General features: G+C 39.1%; 1 protein-coding gene across 1 annotated transcript; it reads left to right on the forward strand.

Moving 5' to 3' along the window:
• Positions 1 to 808: 808 nt before the first annotated feature.
• Positions 809 to 2,982, forward strand: LINGO2 (leucine rich repeat and Ig domain containing 2). Its single transcript, XM_047755411.1, has one exon. The coding sequence runs from the start codon at positions 849 to 851 to the stop codon at positions 2,667 to 2,669; it is 1,821 nt and encodes a 606-aa protein (XP_047611367.1). The 5' UTR covers positions 809 to 848; the 3' UTR covers positions 2,670 to 2,982.
• The last annotated feature ends 17,367 nt before the right edge of the window (positions 2,983 to 20,349 follow it).

The raw sequence follows: 20,349 nt of genomic DNA on the forward strand, positions 1-20,349 counted from the left end.
ATTATTTAAAAACATTTTTCCTTATGATGGTAACTCTTTCCACTTGTATATATTAACCCAAAATCTTAAAGCATTTTCATCATCACAGAGGCTATGATGCCTTGATTCTATCTCATCGTAGGGACAAACACAACATTTATAGGGAGACTGAGGATGTTTTTGTTTACCTCAAAAAAGGAAAACCCTTCATAAATCTGAATTTCTTCAACTCTCAAAGAGGTAAGCCTTCTAACCAAAGGGGGCTTTTTAATAGAAAACTTAATAATGAAGGCTAAAAAGTCTCAACCCCTTACATGAAATGTAATGTTATTCTGTAAGTGGAACCCTAGAGCCTGAGGTTGAATGAAGTTTCTATTTCATTTTGAACAGAGGATGTCATCCCAGACATTACAGCTGCAGACACTGATTTGAATTGAAGAGGTGTCCTCTTAGCCATTGACTTCTGTTGTTGGCCCTTTGAGTTCAAAATAGAGCCTTTTGAGAAATGCATTGTTTTACTTCACAGTCTGGGCCGGACAGGGTAATAGTCTCTTAATAGTTGTCAAATACTGAAATTGTCCTAACTCTAGGAAGCTACTATTATCATCACCCTTATTTCCATTTTACAGCCAAGAAAACTAAAGAATAGGGAAGTGAAATAACTTACACAAGATCGTGTAGCTAATGATGGCAGCTTTCAGATTTAAAGCTCCAATCTGTGTCACTCCAAATGCAGGGTCTTTTTCACTGTATTCACTGCTTGTGTGTGTCTTACTACGCATCTATGTCCTAATGCAATTTCCCTTCCTCCCTTCTTTGGCCCCTTCTCCTACAGGCCCGTGACCAAGGTGTAGACTAAGAGTGGAGTCATGCTTCACACGGCCATATCATGTTGGCAGCCATTCCTGGGTCTGGCTGTGGTCTTAATCTTCATGGGATCCACCATTGGCTGCCCTGCTCGCTGCGAGTGCTCCGCCCAGAACAAATCTGTTAGCTGCCACCGAAGGAGGTTGATCGCCATTCCAGAGGGCATTCCCATCGAGACCAAAATCTTGGACCTCAGCAAGAACAGGCTGAAAAGTGTCAACCCCGAAGAATTTATCTCCTATCCCCTGCTGGAGGAGATAGACTTGAGTGACAACATCATCACCAATGTAGAGCCAGGAGCATTTAACAATCTCTTCAACCTGCGTTCCCTCCGCCTGAAAGGGAATCGCCTAAAGCTGGTCCCTTTGGGGGTCTTCACAGGCCTGTCCAACCTCACCAAGCTTGACATTAGTGAGAACAAGATTGTCATTTTACTGGACTATATGTTCCAGGATTTGCATAACCTAAAGTCTCTGGAAGTGGGGGACAATGACTTGGTTTACATATCACACAGGGCCTTCAGTGGGCTGCTTAGCTTGGAGCAGCTCACCCTGGAGAAGTGCAACCTAACAGCGGTACCAACAGAAGCCCTCTCCCATCTCCGCAGCCTCATCAGCCTGCATCTGAAGCATCTCAATATCAACAATATGCCCGTGTATGCCTTTAAGAGATTGTTCCACCTGAAACATCTAGAGATTGACTATTGGCCTTTACTGGATATGATGCCTGCCAATAGCCTCTATGGTCTCAACCTCACATCCCTCTCAATTACCAATACCAACCTGTCCACAGTACCCTTCCTTGCCTTTAAACACCTGGTATACCTGACCCACCTCAACCTTTCCTACAACCCCATCAGCACAATTGAAGCCGGCATGTTCTCTGACCTGATCCGCCTTCAGGAGCTTCATATAGTGGGAGCCCAGCTCCGCACCATTGAGCCTCACTCCTTCCAAGGGCTCCGCTTCCTTCGTGTGCTCAATGTGTCTCAGAACCTCCTGGAAACTTTGGAAGAGAATGTCTTCTCCTCCCCTAGGGCTCTGGAGGTCCTGAGCATTAATAACAACCCACTGGCCTGTGACTGCCGCCTCCTCTGGATCCTGCAGCGACATCCCACCCTGCAGTTTGGTGGCCAGCAGCCCATGTGTGCTGGCCCCGACACCATCCGTGAGAGGTCATTCAAGGATTTCCACAGCACTGCCCTTTCTTTTTACTTTACCTGCAAAAAGCCCAAAATCCGTGAGAAGAAGTTACAGCATCTGCTGGTGGATGAGGGGCAGACAGTCCAGCTGGAATGCAATGCTGATGGAGACCCTCAGCCTGTGATTTCCTGGGTGACACCCCGAAGGCGTTTCATCACAACCAAGTCCAATGGAAGAGCCACCGTGTTGGGTGATGGCACCCTGGAAATCCGTTTTGCCCAGGATCAAGATAGTGGGATGTATGTTTGCATTGCTAGCAACGCTGCTGGGAATGACACCTTCACAGCCTCCTTGACTGTGAAAGGATTCACTTCAGACCGCTTCCTGTATGCCAACAGGACCCCTATGTACATGACCGACTCTAATGAGACCATTTCCAATGGCACCAATGCCAACACTTTTTCCCTGGACCTTAAAACAATACTGGTGTCTACAGCCATGGGCTGTTTCACATTCCTGGGAGTGGTTTTATTTTGTTTTCTCCTCCTTTTTGTGTGGAGCCGAGGGAAAGGCAAACACAAAAACAGCATTGACCTTGAGTATGTGCCCCGAAAAAACAATGGTGCTGTTGCGGAAGGGGAGGTGGCTGGACCCAGGAGGTTCAACATGAAAATGATTTGAGGGTTGACTCCTCCCGCTGTTGGTTCTGTGTTATTGTTGGTAGCCAGTAAGACAGCCTGGCACAGTAAAGTACTAGGTTAAAGGCAGCCTTGTGCAGCTGCCCCTGTGTCAAAGCAAGGGTCCACAGAAACAGGAGGACTTCTGATGGAGACGCTCCACTTAGAGGCAGGCAGGCATGTGTCAGAGCCCTTCATACATTGGGAAACTAATTGTTTGCATTGCAAATATTGGCATTCTGGGGATCTCAGTAATGAACCTGAACCTTTGGCTCATGCTCATGGACAATTACTCAGCATTTTCTACCACAGCAAAAGCAAAAGAATAAGAAGGAACAACCTACAATGTAGGATTTAAATATTAAAAAGACACATTTGTCTAAAACATACTCTACAGAAAAAATTTGTATCTATGAATTCTCATTTGTTAAAGCCTTGCATCATACCATATTGCTGGTTCAACACCACAAAGAAATCAATATATTCTTTACTCTTTTTTTTTTTGAAACATATATGCTGTATAGGTTTTAAAGCAATATGAATGAGAGGTTGTGCTTTTAGTTACTCACCACTATAGATCCAAGTGTGATTTCACCTTCCTTTACGTAGAGATAACCCTGAGACTAGATCCCTGGAGTTATGGGCGGATATATGTTGAAAGATGCGTTTGTCTGATGTAGGATGCCAAGAAATAGGACCCAAGGCAAAAATGCTCAACTCTGTTAACTTCTGTTACTATAAATAAAGGCATGTGCCTAGTTTTGATACAGAATGGAATATTTTTTATACTTGTGATATCACCCTGGACCAGTTTACTGTAACAAAGCCCTTGGTTTCTTCAGAAGGTGGTGTGCCACAATTTGTACCTGTAAAATGCAAGGTAGGTGTTAATCATGAAAATGATCCATTTAACTACAACTTGATATTATTTTCGCTAAGAATAAGTTAATAGAAAATGGAAGAAGAGTTCTCATCATGGCTCAGCAGTTAGCATCCATGAAGACGCAGTTTCCATCCCTGGCCTCATTCGGTGGGTTAAGGATCTGGCATTGCCGTGAGCTGTGATGTAGGACACAGAGGCGGCTCGGACCTGGTGTTGCCACACTGTGGTATAGGCTAGCAGCTACAGCTCCTATTTGACCCTTAACCCAGGAACCTCCATATGCCATGGGTGTGACCCTAAAAAAACACACCAAAAAAAGAAAATCGGAGAGGATACCATTGTTATAAATACTCATACACTAATAAACAGCTTGTAGCTAAGATCCAGAATTCAGATGTTTAAAAACCTCTCTAGATAAGAAGGATTTCTCCTGAGATGCCATAAAAACCAGGGTGATCCATGCATACCATGATCCCTGCAACAAAGGATCAGTTTAAAATACAATAGCTTCTGAAGCCTGGATTGCTGCCAGTCTAAGTAATCATCTAACTACTGCAACACTGATGTTGTCTATTCAAATACTGTACACACAGTATTATCTCAAATGGGCAACTTCAGGGTTTTCTCCCTGCTTCCTTAGCAAGTACATACCAGTTTTTATTTTGAAAGTTGTCTGATGTAGACAAGAAGAATCTGTCTTATTTTGAAATAAGTGGCAAGAAATAAGATGGATTAAAAAGCACTTGTTTTTTTCCTCTACTGAAGAAAAACTAAGACTTAGCCCTATATAGGTTAAATTGTGCTGATAGTTTCACTCCTCTGAAGGATTTGTCCGGTTCATTTTGTATTAATGATTGTGACTCAAAGTTAAAATATTATAGTATTTTTAAAATGGCCTCATACCATTACCACCAGCGATCTGGTTCAAATGAAAAATAATTCCATTTGGCTAAAGGTTGAGTCAGTGGTTTCCAAGTGGTTATACAGTTGACCCTTGAATATGGGAGTTACAAGTGATGACCATCTGTGCACTTGAAAATCTTCATAAAAGTTATAGGTAGCCCCTTGTATCCATGATTCTGCAGCTATGGACTCAACCAACCTCAGATCATGTGGTACTTATAGTATTTACTGTTGAAAAAAATTTGTCCATAAGTGGACACAACACAGTTCAAAACCAATGTTATTCAAGGGTCAGCTATATGATCTGAGAAAGCACTGAATATAGTGTATTCATGAAATGTGATGTATTTAATCAGCATAGAACAGATAGGAGATGTCTACGTTTTTCACATTTTGTGAGGGACCTGAAAATGAGTACCCTTTTGGACACTATGTAAGCTGGAGTAGAAGGTCTTTGGAATTTGTTTCTTGGCGTATCAGATCAGAGATTAACTTTCAAAAAATTGGTTTTTGAGTATTTCAAATTTTGAGTAACTTCAATAAAATTGACCACAATAAAAAAGTGACAGGTCCAGAAATTGTTTTGCCAATTTTATAGCAGCATGGTTAAGCCCATTTCTTCCTTAATAAAGGGTGGAAAATGAGATAGAAAGATTGAAGAATTGCCTGTTTGAGTCACTTTCTAATTGATTTTCCTGATGATTATTATAGATCATTTAGAAATTAATTTCCCTCTTGTGTCAATTACCTTATTTATAGCTAACAATACAAATCAAGATCTGCAATAAATAAATTCTATCCTGTGGGTAAATGGAATGGGGTCTTTCAAATTTAAAAATGAACAAAATTAAAGTTGAGACCAAGTCTTCCAAAAGTCAATAGAAAATACTTTGTATGAAGTACTTAGCTAATTATGTAAAGAAAGAAACACTTAGCAGTTAATAAAAGGGCTTTGTGATTCTAACTGCTGTTTTCTGTCATAATAGAAGTTGACCAAAAAACTTAGTTAAATGAAATTGGTTTAAAGTTAACCCATTCATGAAAAGATTTAGTTATTATTCCACAGGAAGAAAAGAAGTTGCACTCTCTCAGTCATTTCCATATTCTGATCCCTGGAATAACAGCTATTTAAAATATTAATAACATCCTTCCCAAAAAAAGGGTCCCACAGACTAATTAATTGGGAAAATAGTGTATTCTGTAACCACCTCTTGGAGGTTCAAAATCTATTTGAGGCTAAGAAATCCTCTGAAACGTCCAGCAAATAAGAATTCTGTTTACTAGAACATTGGGGCTCTAGTATCAAATTTCACAAAATGAATTTTCCCTTATGGCTTCAGCTTACCTCTTTGTTAGATCCTACTAGACCCTAGCATGGTGGGGAATAACAGCTTGGATCAGCACATGGACCAAATTTTGCTCCTAGTAGTCATCTCTGGTTCATCATCTTCTCAGAGTATTTCTTTCCAACTATCCTAAGAAGAAATACAGCTGTTTGGCTCAGCATTTAGTTCTGGGTTGACCAGTTCTCTATGCATATTAAGCATTTTCAGAGAAGCATTTATTTATAGTTTCTAGGCATTAAATTTCTAGAAGAAAATTCCCTGACTAGCTATGTCTCCAAATGTCTGAAATACATGTTATTCAAGTATAATAACTCAACAATTTGGCCTCAGGTGTTGCTGGCAAGCGACTTCTACTTTTCCAAATTTTCATGATACTTTTTTAAACCTATTCATCTTCATCGCATTTAAAATTATGAACTTTTCAGATATGCTCCAAGTTTGAAAATGTACACCAAGATTTGCCATGATTGGTATTTCCCAGACCCAGAGAACATTTTCACAACTCTGGTTTTGCTCAAGTCCTCAGAAATTTTGCTTATTGCCAACAACTCCCCCATAGTATTAAGGCATTTGGGATTTGCTTTACAATATTTAAGGTAGATTCTTTCTCCATTGGTCTGTCCGATATTCTATGCTCTTTAGTTCTCAGAGGAGCTGGGAAGTTACAATCTTCTATGACCTTAGAAAAGGATTATTTAAATCTTACCTACATTTAAGCCTGACCTCTGTCATTCTCCATGACTCAAGCAGAAACAAATATATTTACATATTATAAAGTACCAAAGAGAAGATGTAATCCTGGAGAAGAAAAATTAAGTAGAGCTCCATGTAAATTACCCTTCCAGAAGATCCCTTTATCTCCACAGCAAGATATTTGTTTTACCTTTAGGAACTGTTGACGTTAACTGTTCAACACCTCAGAGTATGTCTTGAGGTTTCTAAGAAAGAAAAAATATATATATAATCTTCGGCTTAGAAGACTAACACCTGACAAAAAGGCTGATCAAGAGTTTACAGAAAGGTTGGAGGGAGACACTTGAGTCCATTTCCATCCTATTAACTTTATTACTTGTTTTTACAGTTAGCTTCTAACTGAAGACGCATCAGAGGTTATGCTCTTCTTTAACTTTTGCCAGTGTCTTTGTTTATCTCTATTCCTTATTGCCCTAGTCACCTTTATATAGCTCACTTGAGCCATTCCAAGTAGATTTTGTGCCACATGAACCTGGTAACTGAACATTTGCGGCCAAGGCCATTCATTCTACTCAGTTCTTAGGTAAAGCTTTATCCCTTTTGCTCCTGGGAAGAACATCCTAGAAACATTCCCCATTAGTAATATCAGATGTCTGTGATTGCCAGCGACTTTCCGCCCTTGGCTTTGAAACTCCCAACCTTTCTCCTAAAATCCTTACTATTTTCTGATTGAGGAGTTCTAGAGTTATCCTTGCCTTTGTATACGGAAAGCCTCAAGGAATATTATCTGACTTGATTTTAGATTTGCATGTTGGGCAGCAGAGAGTACTTTTGCAAACTTTGGACACAAATCTGTTACTCTCCCCTTAATGGCTTCAAAGCCATTCCCAAGGGAGACTGCTCATTCTCACTCCAGCAAAAGTACTGCTGTGGGGAAAGGACAGCATCACAGCGTGAGTCAACAAGATCAAAATGAGAGCTGATTTTCTAAGATACCTAGCTAAGATACCTAAAGACAACTGGGTTTAGGACCCATAGGCCTAGACTTCCACAATTTAGGCAAGTAAACAATGTTTTAAATCAACATTGAATGACAGGTTTCCAAATCTGAAGTTGGCTTTCTGTTTTGGTAGCAGTTAATGTAGCTGAATATTTTCCCTCCAGATGTTAGCCGCTTATCTTGGTGTGAGCTTTTCAATAGATTGTCTAGGATAAAATATTTGTAGCAAAAAAAAATAGACATAATTAAGGAGTTTGTAAAAGATTTATTTTTCTAAAACAGGCCTGAATGGAAGCTGATGTTCCTCTTTCAAAACACGGCAATCCGATCAAGACAAGCTTGCATGTACCCCAGACTGACTGCCCTTCTCCAGATGGCCAAGGTCTTTAATACCTCTTCTCCCTCCCCTCCCTCATCTCCCTGGAAAACATTCTGAATAGGAAGGAGGGAAAGAGCTGGAACTACTAACTCCCCCTAGACAGCTCACAGAGAGGAAAGATTTGGTACTCCCCCATTCCTGCCTCCTTTCCTGTTGACACAATTGAAAAGATCCCTCATTCTCCAGCTCTTGCCTTACTCACCACTGTCACCTCCCAGCTGCTGTCCTACTTCATCAATGAATGCTCTCTCCAGGGAAAAGTCTCCTATTCATTGGTACTCAGACATTCTTGGGTAATTGTTAAACTGGAGATTGCTTTTTAAAAAAGCCCTCCAGCTTATCTCACATAACACTTTAAAAGTTAAGACTTACCATTCACATAATCACAAGCTGACAGCAATCTGCAGGTTGAGTGATTCTGATTTTTTTTCTCTCTCTCTCTGGTAGAAGCAGGTGGGTTGATATAATGCCAGCCTTAAATAGAAGCTTTATTTATAGCTTTAGCAGAATGAGCAAAGAGCTGGCATAATCAAGAGAGGACTGCATATTTTAAGGAAGGCCTTACATTTAATATGCAAAATAGCCATTAGAAGACCACAAAAATGCAAATTTACATTCTCCTAAATTGGTTAACTGTATTAACTCCAATAAAGTTCAAAAGATAATTTTCCACACTGCAAATGGGTCAAAGTTGTGCCTATTCTACAAGGACAAAACAAACACAAACAGAAATTTGGTTGCTATGTTAACTTTCTTCATTTCATTTTGTTGCACACCTCCAATTCTAAATTGCTTTCATATTTTTAATCTCCACTATGATGAAATCAATACAATGTGTAATACCATTATAATCAACAAATAATGACCAAGCAGGGGAGTAATTTAGACTTGCAAAAAAAAAAGTCAGTCTTCACAACAGTGTGTCGAACAGCACACTGAATCATATATGTATCTATGTGACAGCAAGAGAGAGGAACTGAATCATGAGCAACCTTTTTTGAGGCTGTTTGCAAGAAAACATGCTCTTTTCCTCCCCAGTTATAAAGTCAGATGTACCCCACACGTGTGTTGCTTTGACATGCAAGTCATTTGTCTTATATTTTAGTTTTTTTCCTTTTCCATATGGTATGAAATGCCCCAATAATTTAAAAGCTATTGTTTATATATACATATATAAATATATGGGGGGAGGGTGATTTGATTTCTTTTTTAAGTGTTTAAAATGTAACTGTTTTTAAAGTTGATAAGCTTGAGCTGGAGGGGCGGGAGAAACAGGATGTGTGTCTGTGTTTTTCTTTACTGTTTTATCAAAATCTTATTCTGGGAAAATCCCATGATTGGAAGCTACTAACCAACAACCTATAAAACTTTTTTTTAAATGCCTGATAGCTTGTTTTTGTTCTCAAAAAAAATAGTGCTAATGACAAAAGTATCTTAATTTAGGTTTGTGTCTCATTGGCTACTCTTAATGATTTATTGTGGGCATGTTTTATTTTTAACATGTAAAAACAAGTTAACTTATTTTATTAACATGTAAAATAAGTTAAGAACACATGTTTTCTTTACTGATGTAAAGGGCTTAAGCATTTGACATCCCAACTAAATCCATGTGCGTATTAAAGAAATGAAATGTAATAAAAGATCACTGAAATCATTGATCAGAAAATAATTCCTTATTGAGACAGGTAGGTTATACAAGCCTTACCAGGAACATGAACTTGCTTAAATGTCTTTAACATTCTTATTCCAATGAATAATCTTCAAATAACTCCAGTCAGAGAAGCATCAGAGCCAGTGGATTCTGGTTCTAATGCTAGAGTGAGTAAAACCACTCAGAGAGGAATCAGAGTCAGGCTTTCCGGTTCTTCATAAGCAAAATGACCAAGGGGCTGTGATTTGACCAGCTGAATATCCAAATCTAGGTAATACCAACCACACTAGGAAGATATTCTACTTTACTGAAGGTAAATACTGTATCACTTGTAAAATCATCTCATCCATTTGATTCAGTGACATAAGCAAGTAACAGCCATGACTTCAGGTATGAAATATGTTTGAGCAAGAACTGTAGGGTTCACCAGCCATATACTCATCATCATTATCTGGTAATTCTGAGTTAGCTTTCACTCAGTCAACTATCTGTGATCAAGATAGGAAGGCACAAAAAAATCAGCAAGAGGAAAATCTTTTCTGGCATCCTCAGGAAAACTTATAACAAGGGACGGAAGTTTATCTAGTGTTAAAGAGGGAAAGAATTGAAAATGTAAAATTGCACCTGTGCAATCTTTCTTCTGGGGGCAGAGGTGCTCTCTCCTTACCTTGGTGCTTAAAGGAGTGGGTGTTAGGGAGGTGTGCTCAGGTAGTTTCATCCTGCTGAATCATCTTCACCCCCTAGCACCTTGGACGCCTTCCAGGGAAGAGGGAGGAGGTAGAAAGCTGGGAGAATGCAACCTGGAAGCCATACTGATAAATGACAAGAGAGCCCAAGACTCACCTCCAGGCAGCAGCAGATGCTCCAATTCTGAGGCTGCTAGCAAGAATTCACAAGAGGCTCCCTTGCTATTCTTTCATTGCAAAATACAATGCTTACCACCAGAAAGGGATTTCCTTCTCCTGGAAGGCTTTCTGGTATTGCCACAGCTGTGTGCCTAAGAGTCTCATGGCTGACAGTGGGCTTTCATTTTTACCACTGAATTAGCATGACCAAAACAGAGAAAGATTTTCCGTGAACATAGTTTTGAATATAATGGGAATACACCTCTGCCAACCAATGTATCACAAGTTAGACTCTCCAGTAAATTCCCTGATCAGGGGGAAGAGAGACTGAATACTCCAGGACTTGTCTTTAAACAATGATAAGAGGGAAGAATATAAGGAAATCAAATTTTTAAGTGTGAGCTAAATATACTTTTTACTCAGGAGCCTGGCTTCCAGCTCTGTCCCTATAAAGATATCCTGGCCATGAGTCGTTTCCTAAATTTAGAAGTGCACTATTGTTTGGGGTTTCTGAGTGGGCGTTGGGGGGTCATTGGTCTTTTTCTCCCTCTCGTTTTCCTTGGTCATGTGCATACTGCTCCAGCTAACTGGCTGTTCATGTTTCTGCCGTCATTCGGTGTAGTTGAAATAAAAGGCTAAGTTTATTATAGAACCAATATTCTTTTCATAATTACCTCATTGTCAGACCTAAAACCCAGGACATGAAGGTTCACATGGAATAAGGCCAAGTTAAGGAGGACATTGAGAAACCTTAATGGGATTTCTAAGGGGAAATTTACCACCCACCAGTTCTGCCACTGATGGGTGGAAAATCTGAAAACACTGCCTTCTAGGGCTTGTCACTCTGGTGCCTTTCATCAACTCTTATAAACAATTAAATGTAAAAATTATGACCCTCTTTTAAAAGAATTTGGATTGGGGAGGAAAACTCTTGTTATAGCTATACAGACATTGTTTCCTTCTATAATATTCTGAAATTGGTAAGTGAAGACATGAAAACACATCAAATCTCTCTATACAGTACATATGGCTAATGCCAGATACACGCTCACACACACATATATGTAATATATATATTATGAAGAACCATTTGGACAAATATAAGGAAAAATAAAAGGCAGATGGAAAATATATGGCTTATCTGAGGATTCTCACTATTCTATTTACCTCTTATAAGGAAGACTAAGACTAGAACTCAATCACTAAGAAGATAGAGTCTGAAAGATGAAAATCCAAGAAAAGTCTCTGTGAAAAACATACTACTGCATAGATTACCTCTTTACTCAAAAGACTTAAATCTTATGTATGATTGCAGAAGTTTGTTGTATATTAAATATATTGAACAATTTTGTTCATTGTCCCATTGGGAGATAAATCCATTTACCAGATCTTCCTCTAAGACAGAGGTACCATTTATATGAAACCTTTCTAACCACAGCATCACTCCTCATATTATTCTTAAGGACAAGAGATCAAGCATACTAGCACCATAGCGCAGAGGCAATTCACCACATTTCATCTCTTCTTTTAGTCATGTGCTATTAGGTGAATGTACAAAAGTCTAATAGTTTGTCATATTAAATATATTCAGTGTTCTCATGAAAGTTAGATAAACCTTTTTTAAGCACATACACACACAAATCCATACCATGGTGTCCAGTTTCTCTAAGCTTCACTGTCTTAGTTCAAATGTCCTGCTGGGAATTAATTTACTGAGCACAGAAAAAATACAAATGCAAAGTGATTCCCAAGTCAGCTCTACCATCTTGACTTACATAACCTCTCCTATTTTAGTAACACCTGGAGAATCCAGTTGCCTCTACTTGAGTGCTCTCAAGAGCCTTCCACAAGCATTGCAATTAAAAAAAAAAAAAAAAAAAACTGGTATTAATGCAGGGCTGGCTTCAAATACTTAGCAGCTGTTTTCTGTCCTGAGTCTTCTAGAATCAAAAAAATGGGTTCACAGAAGTGCAAAGTAACTGAAAAGTGTTCCCTGGCTGGCAAATCAAAACATGAGTAGTTTATTGTTTTAATTCAGTGTATTTTCAAAATAGCATTTGATAAGAGCTGGAGAGCACAAGCTTTTCAAATAAATGGCAGAGAAAAATAAATATAAATAATAGAATTTCATTTTCAAATGTTTGGTATTTATGTATGTGATAATGCCTCTAATATTGATCTTCAGAGTTTGGGTTCAAAATGAGTACACAGATTCTATATTAAAAGTCATTTTAAATGTCTGTGTTTCTATATCCTTTTAAATGCTGCCAGTATTAGGTCAAACCTATGCCCACAGAAAATTCAGGAATCTACTTAACTCTTTTCTTCTTATTCTTGAGTAGAAAATGGAAATCAGATTTCCCCAATTCTTAAACTATGTATAAAATTTAACTTTTCACCTGTCCAAGCACAATCTCCTTTCATTCACTCATTCATTCATTCCTCAATGTAACCGTGTAACATCTATTGAGTATCCATTATTATAGTAACTTCATAGCACATCACTAAATAAAATTATCAAACTGCAGTCCAAATTTCATTCCTGTATTTCTCCATATTAACTTCTTTGGCTTCCATGTTAATCACCACCTTGTTCTCATTCCATCATCCAAATCATGTAGTTTGGAGATGGGCCTTAGTGTCCAACTGGCCAGGTAATACCCTGGCTTTAAGGACCTACCTGCTTTAATGATCCACTCTCAGGGAGTCAGTGTAGTTAAGTTCGAAAGCACCAAGGGTCTGGAGTAAGAGTTCTAAGGGCTCGGTCCCTGGATTCATGTTCCTTAATGGGCAACATCTCTGCATCCCCATCACTCAAAATGACCATAACACTACCTACCTCACAAAGGTGCTGTGAGGCTTACCATGAAAGCATGAGGGAGTGGTATGTAGAACTGGGGGTCAATTACAAAGGCACTACAGGATTTAGAGTGGCTGGACGAAGTCACTGAGTGTGAACCCCCTCCCCTGGGAGTCCTAGGTCTGCTCTCTTTTACAATTAGAATCTAAAATGGCATTGACCAGCAATTGGCTTGGTTCATTTTTAATAACACCTCTGCAAGATTTATCACAAATTCCTCTCAGAGATGCTAGCTTGGAAAAAAATTAATAACTAATTTTAACAAAGGATAATAAAAGGATTCACTTCCAGGTGCTGGGGTTGGGGGTAGTTACTTCAATATAAAACAAGAGTTTGAATGGATATCTTCAAGGAGATGCATTTCATCAGAGAAATTTATTGCCTAGGGTTTTCTGTTGTTTTCCGTCTCTGACTCCCAGCTTTTTGTACCATTGTTTTAACATACACCCCCGTTCCCCTTGTGTTGGAAGGGAAGCTGTAATCTTCATTTCATGATGATTCTTTTCATGCCATCTATTTTACTCAAAGGACAAATTCTTTTCAACAACTATTGTAATTATTTTCTTAGAGGGCCAATTTTAATTGCCATATTGTTTAGCTAAGCCCTATTGTCTTGGTGTCCTTCAAAGTTGTCAGTTGCTTTAAAATACAGGGGTGGGAGGGGGGAGCTGATAAGCACACTGTTGTAATTGATTTGTATGTTTGAATTGTCTTATCAGAAAACAAGGTTATGAATTTCATCTGTTGAGACACAAAAATAAAATACTTTCCTAAAAAAATATATTTGGTTTCTGAATGTTCTGAAATACACTTTATTCTTCTCTTCATCCTTTTAATGTTTCATTAATACTGTTGCATTATTAATCATAATCATAATTATAATAGAGACAGCTTTCTATATTCATTGGCATAGCTCAATTATTATGTATACTTGGGAAACAAAATAAAATTGTTCCAAATTTCAAAGTGAAAAATATTAAGAACTCATTCTGAGGGATCTGCCTTCAAGGCTGACCATAGCATCATGTAAGACAGATGGGACTGAAGAAATAAGGCCTTTCAAGGTATATGGTAACATGACCTCATTTCTTTCCAACTGAAAATGTAACACAAATGATGGAAAAGGACCATGAGATATGATTTTCATCAGTTTGGAAACTTGAAGAAAAGACTTTAAAAATTATTAAGCTAGGAGTTTCCCGTCGTGGTACAGTGGTTAATGAATCCGACTAGGAACCATGCGGTTGCGGGTTCGGTCCCTGCCCTTGCTCAGTGGGTTAACGATCTGGCGCTGCCGTGAGCTGTGGGTGTAGGTTGCAGACACGGCTCGGATCTGGCATTGCTGTGGCTCTGGTGTAGGCCGGTGGCTACAGCTCCGATTCAACCCCTAGCCTGGGAACCTCCATATGCCGCAGGAGTGGCCCAAGAAATAGCAAAAAAGACAAAAAAAAAATTATTAAGCTTGACTTTAAAGAAATCTCTGGGCCAAAGTTCTGCCAGAGTAATTTAGAGAAACTTTACCAAAACAAAAACATTGTTGGCATCTTAGCTTAGACTGCCATAACAAATACCATGAACTGGGTGGCTTAAACAACAGAAATTTCTCTTTCATAGTTCTGGAGGCTGAGAAGTCCAAGATCAAGGCGCCAGTGGGATCAGCCTCTGGTGAGTACTCTCTCCTTGGGTTACAGACACCTGCTTTCTCACCGTGTCCTCACATGGCCTTTCCTTGGTACATGCACCTGGGGAAGAAATTATTCTCTTTCTCTTCAAATGAGACCACTAATCCTATAAAATTAGGACCCTACTCTTAAAAGCTTATTCAACCTTAATTTCCTTCTAAAAGCCCTATCTTCAAACACAATCACCTTGGAGGTTAGGGCTTCAACATAGTAAGTTGGGAGAGGACATAATTTAATCCATAGCCTTTGGTTTATGCACATGACTCAAGTGCTCCATCACATTTACCATGAGTATATGATATTGAAACTGCCCCCATAGAGTTTAAAACAAACGAACAAACAAAAAAAAAAACACTATCCTTAAATGGCATACTATAGGGTTAACAGAAACTGGTGGCTAACAGAAATTCTTGCACTAGTCTTACCGCTTGCTACTAACTCTATCCACTTGCAGTCCACTTTCACCAAGCAAGCTTGCCTTAGTTATTTTGTTGTAAACTGCATCCCATGCAAACTTAACCTAGCTTAAACAGTAAGATGTTTGTCCAAGTTGTTTTAAAGAATTGGGGTCAGCTGTAATTCTGCAAAATCTCAACCTCTTGAATCGCTCTCTCTTATTCAATATCATTAGTTAACTTCTTTCTAGAATGCCCATCCTTCATCTGATGCTCTTTTCCAACAGTTCAAGTTCTCCCTTGACTGTGCACATCTCCCTATCCATTAAAGAGAAAGCTGTGACAGTATTCTCCTCATGATCCAATAACGTACTCACATTCCAGGTAAGCTGTATCTTTTCAGAACACAGACTGGCTTACCCATGTGAGCTAAGTTATGGGCTACTAGCTTTTCCTCCAGAGTTATGTTGGTGCTACACTATCAATCAAAGTTTTCTTGGCTAAATAAGCACCATAGCACTTGCTAAGACCATTTGTTTGACCTAAAGAGCCCTGATGAATAAAATGTAAAAAACCCAAATTGTCTGTCTAAAGAAGATTATTGCCTAAATTAAAACTTACTCAAGATGCCCAGAAGCTCCCCTGCAGCTGTTCCTATTGGGTTTGCTGATAGTGCAGTACCAGGAGGCCAAGCTCAGTGTGATAAGCCAGCATCCATCCAATTACTCATGTTTGTTAAGGTTCCCAGAGAACCAAAGTTCTGTATCAGCAGCTAGGCCACGAGCACTTTGTCCCACATGAGAAAAAAAAAAGTTCCAGAAATCAAGGAGAGGTCAGGAAATTCCTCATATAGAACAACTTCTCTTTCTCTAAGATTAAAGCTATGTTTACTAAGCTATATTCCCTCATATGAAACACTCTGTCCTTGTTTTTTATCAACTCTAAAGGAGTCTATGATCATGGCCCACTGGAGCTGTGCTGATGTCTGAGGCTAGAGTTTGAATTTCTACATCACTCTTGTCCTGTTTAGTGTACATTTGACCATTGGTCAGCTAAGCTCCTCAAACCTTACACTTTGAAAGATCCAGAACCAGATATAGAATGCTGAATTAACAAGCTATTGTTTTTTATTTTTTCTGATTATGAAAGTACTAATATACTGGCTCATTGTCCACAATGTAGGAAACAGGGAGAGGTCAAGAAAAAAACATCCTTTATACTCCTATCTTTCAAAGGCAGCCACAGTTATTATCATAATACAGGTCTTTTTAGTCTTCTTAAAATAAAAAACTAGGTTTTAAAATAGGAGATTTTTTGAAATAAACCAATGGGCCCTAATCAAACTGACAAGCTTTTGCTCAGCAAAGGAAACCATTAAAAAAAAAAAAAAAAAAAACAGACAACTTACAGAATGGAGAAAATAGTTTCAAACAATGCAACTGAGAAGGGCTTAACCTCCAAAATATACAAACAACTTCTACAACTTAACAGCAAAAAAGCTAACAACCCAATGGAAAAATGGGCAAAAGACCTAAATAGACATTTCTCCAAAGAAGATATACAGATGGTCAACAAGCACATGAAAAAATGCTCAACATCCCTGATTGTTAGAGAAATGCAAATCAAAACTACTATGAGGTACCACTTCACACCAGGCAGAATGGCATCATTAGTAAGTCCACAAATAGCAAATGCTGGAGAGGATGTGGAGAAAAGGGAACCGTTCTACACTGTTAGTGGGAAAGTTATTTGGTACAACTACTTGGAGAACAGCATGGAGGTATCTCAGAAAACTAAATATAGACCTACCATATGACCCAGCAATCCCATTTTTGGTCATATATTAGGACAAACTTTCCTTAAAAAAGACACATGTACCTATGTGTTCATTGCAGCCTATTCACAATAGCTAAGACTTGGAAACAACCAAATGTCCATTGAGAGATGATTGGATTAAGAAGAAGTGGTGTGTATATACACAACAGAATTCTACTCGGCCATAAAAAAGAACAAAATAATGCCATTTGCAGCAACATGGACGGCACTAGAGATGTTCATACTAAGTGAAGTAAGTCAGAAAATGAATACCATAGATTATCACTTATATCTGGAATCTAATATATGGCACAAATGAAACTTTCCACAGAAAAGAAACTCATTTCTTTTGGCGTTTAGACTTGGATTTGGAGAAAAGACTTCTGGTTGTCAAGGGGGATGGAGTGGGATGGACTGGGAATCTGGGGTTAATAGATGTAAACTATTACCTTTGAAATAGATAAACAATGAGATCCTGCTGTATAGCGCTGGGAACTATATCGTCACTTATTATGGAGCATGATGGAGGATAATGTGACAAAAAGAATGCATGTATGTATGTGTGACTGGGTCTCTTTGCTGTACTGCAGAAAATTTACAGAACACTAAAAACCAGCTATAATGGAAAAAAATAAAAATCATTAAAAAATAAAATAAAGCAAAATAAAATAGAGATTTTTGGAGTTCCTTTTGTGGCTCAAGGGTAACAAGCCTGGGTAGTACCCATGAGGAGGTGGGTTTGATCCTTGGCCTTATTCAGTGGGTTAAGGGTCTGGCATTGCTGTGGCTGTGGTGTAGGCTGGCAGCTGCCACTCTGATTCAACAGGTAACCTGGGAACTTCCATATGCTGTGGGTGCAGCCCTAAAAAGACCCAAAAAAAGAGATTTTAGAGGTTTTGCTGCCACTCCATGATTCCTTCTCACTCCTTCTATTAAACATTGTTTGAAACACCAACACAAGAGCTCTGAAAGGAGAAATAACGGTTCTACTCCCTTATTCAGGATGTCAGAAAAGGCTCTGAGAAAATCCTTGGTAGTGATCATGGTGAGAATCAAATCCTTAAAAGTCCACTCTCTTCTAAAATAAAAAAAAAAAATTATCTTATTCAGTCCAGTCTCTATGATCCTCTTTGAAATGTACAGACACAAATGAGAGGCAGCCAATTACTAGTCATCTACTGTTTACCTAGAACTTTGCAAAAACAAGCTCATTAACATACTCAGAAACCCTGAAGGTGGGTGGACACTATCTTTTTTAAAAAATTAAGTGTAGTTAATTACAATATTAGTTTCAGGTGTACAACATACTGATTCAATATTTTTAGTGCTCGTACTCCATTTACAGCTATTACAAAGCAATGGCTCTATTTCCCTGTGCTGTACTATATATTCTGGTTGCTTCTTTATTTTATACATAGTAGTTTCTATCTCTTAATGCCCTACCCCTATCTCGCCCCTCCCCCCTCTCCTCTCCACTCTGGTTACTATGCCTTTCCTCATTTTACAGGATAGGTACTTGATGCTATGGAATTTCAACCTCCTCCTCTTTCCATTCTGCTTAAGCAGAACAAAACTCCAGCAATCATTTCCGAAAGAGCCCTCTCACTACCCTTGTTAGACACGTGCCTTTCAGTTGAGATTTGTTTCTTTTTAGTGGCGACCCCCGCCCCACCCCCTGAAGCAGCTCCTTGTGTCCTATTCATTCCCGCCTGTTCTTCCGAATAACTCCGGTCCTGGTGACCTCTTAGGGCTAACGGGGTTCTAACCGGGGATGCACTGGAAAGGCAACCATAATTTGGTTTTAATTAGAAACTAAATGAGAGTACAGTGGTCTCCTTGGTGCCTGCTTGTAAAAGCTTATTGACTGTCTTAAAGGGCAAAGGGGCATTTTTCTTCCTCCAAAGGTATGATCTCATGATTGCAATCATAGCCAATACAGGGAAAGGCTTGTTCTTCCATCACCTTCAAAGATCTCCTTTTTATTAGCTAGTTTGGGAAATTGGTTGTATAGCCCAAACACGACAGAATAGTCTGCTTTTATTCTTTTGTTTTTATTTACTTTATTTTATATTTTTTATTTTATTTTGTTTTTATTTATTTATGTATTTTTTTTTATTCTGACATTTTTCTTAACAGGAATGGGATTTTCCTGGAATTGAAGTAAAACAGAAGATAAAACTAGATTGTGCCACCAATAGACAGAGGAAAGTCCACCTGCCTTTTTATTTATTTATTTATTGCTGCACCCATAGCATGTGGAAGTTCCTGAGCCAGGAATCCTCGCCACAGCCGTGCCAACACCAGATCCTTAACCACTGAGCCACCAGGGAACTCCTTGCTCTGCTTCTTATGGGAAGTCATCTGTTCTGTGGAACATCAGTTTTTTGTTTTATAACAAAGGGAGGTAAATCCTGGGATATATGAAATAAGGGAGCATATTTCCCTAATTTGGGAATATTGAGTGTTGAGTACACTGGAAACTTACGTGAATAGGGAAAGGAGAGAAATAGAGAATAATCTCTCTTCCTAGAGGTTAGTGATGCAGATGGACTTGGTGTGGGAACTCTGGCCTAACCACCTCCCCCAGGAAGATGAAAACTCCCTTCCAGCTACCAGGAGAGAAAAGAATCATTAACAGTGGTTGCCTGCTGGTGTCAAATAAAGCAATCTCAGCCTGCCATGCAGATGCAGCGCATTCAGGGACAGAAGAGCAGAATGACAAAGAGTGATTCCAACACAGCAACTTAATTTATTATTTAGATTTCCAATTAAGCGCCTGCCTGTTCCACAGGGACAAGGCTGACTATCCGTTGTTGTCCTTTTGCAGTCCTCACCATGCAACATGGATTATTTATCTGACTTCTCATCTCCGCCATTTGGTCATAGCATGATTTCATCTGTCAGGGTTATTACACATAGCACTCTTCCCAAATCTCTTACATTTTCACATGCCCCTGGGTTGGTATCTGAAGAAACCAGGAGACAGGGCCCCCCTCTGGGGTCCTTTCAGGGACATCAGAAACAAGAGAGCTGATATCTAGTCTCTTTGTAAATCACTCGCTTAAGTATTTATTGAGTGCCTACTCCTGCATCAGCTAAAATGCTGAGGATTCCACTTTAAACAAGATACCAAGAACAGGAGGTATCACACCACTGCCTGTCCTTTAGCTGCCATTCTGTGTGGAAATCACTCAGCAATGGGCCTTGCATTCCTGCCCCTGCCAAACTTGTA

Source organism: Phacochoerus africanus, chromosome 12 (genome assembly GCF_016906955.1).
Source record: "Phacochoerus africanus isolate WHEZ1 chromosome 12, ROS_Pafr_v1, whole genome shotgun sequence".
Taxonomy (NCBI): domain Eukaryota; kingdom Metazoa; phylum Chordata; class Mammalia; order Artiodactyla; family Suidae; genus Phacochoerus; species Phacochoerus africanus.

Coding starts and splice junctions, on each gene's coding strand:
- LINGO2 (XM_047755411.1), top strand. CDS start 849: ATGCTTCACACGGCCATATCATGTTGGCAGCCATTCCTGGGTCTGGCT.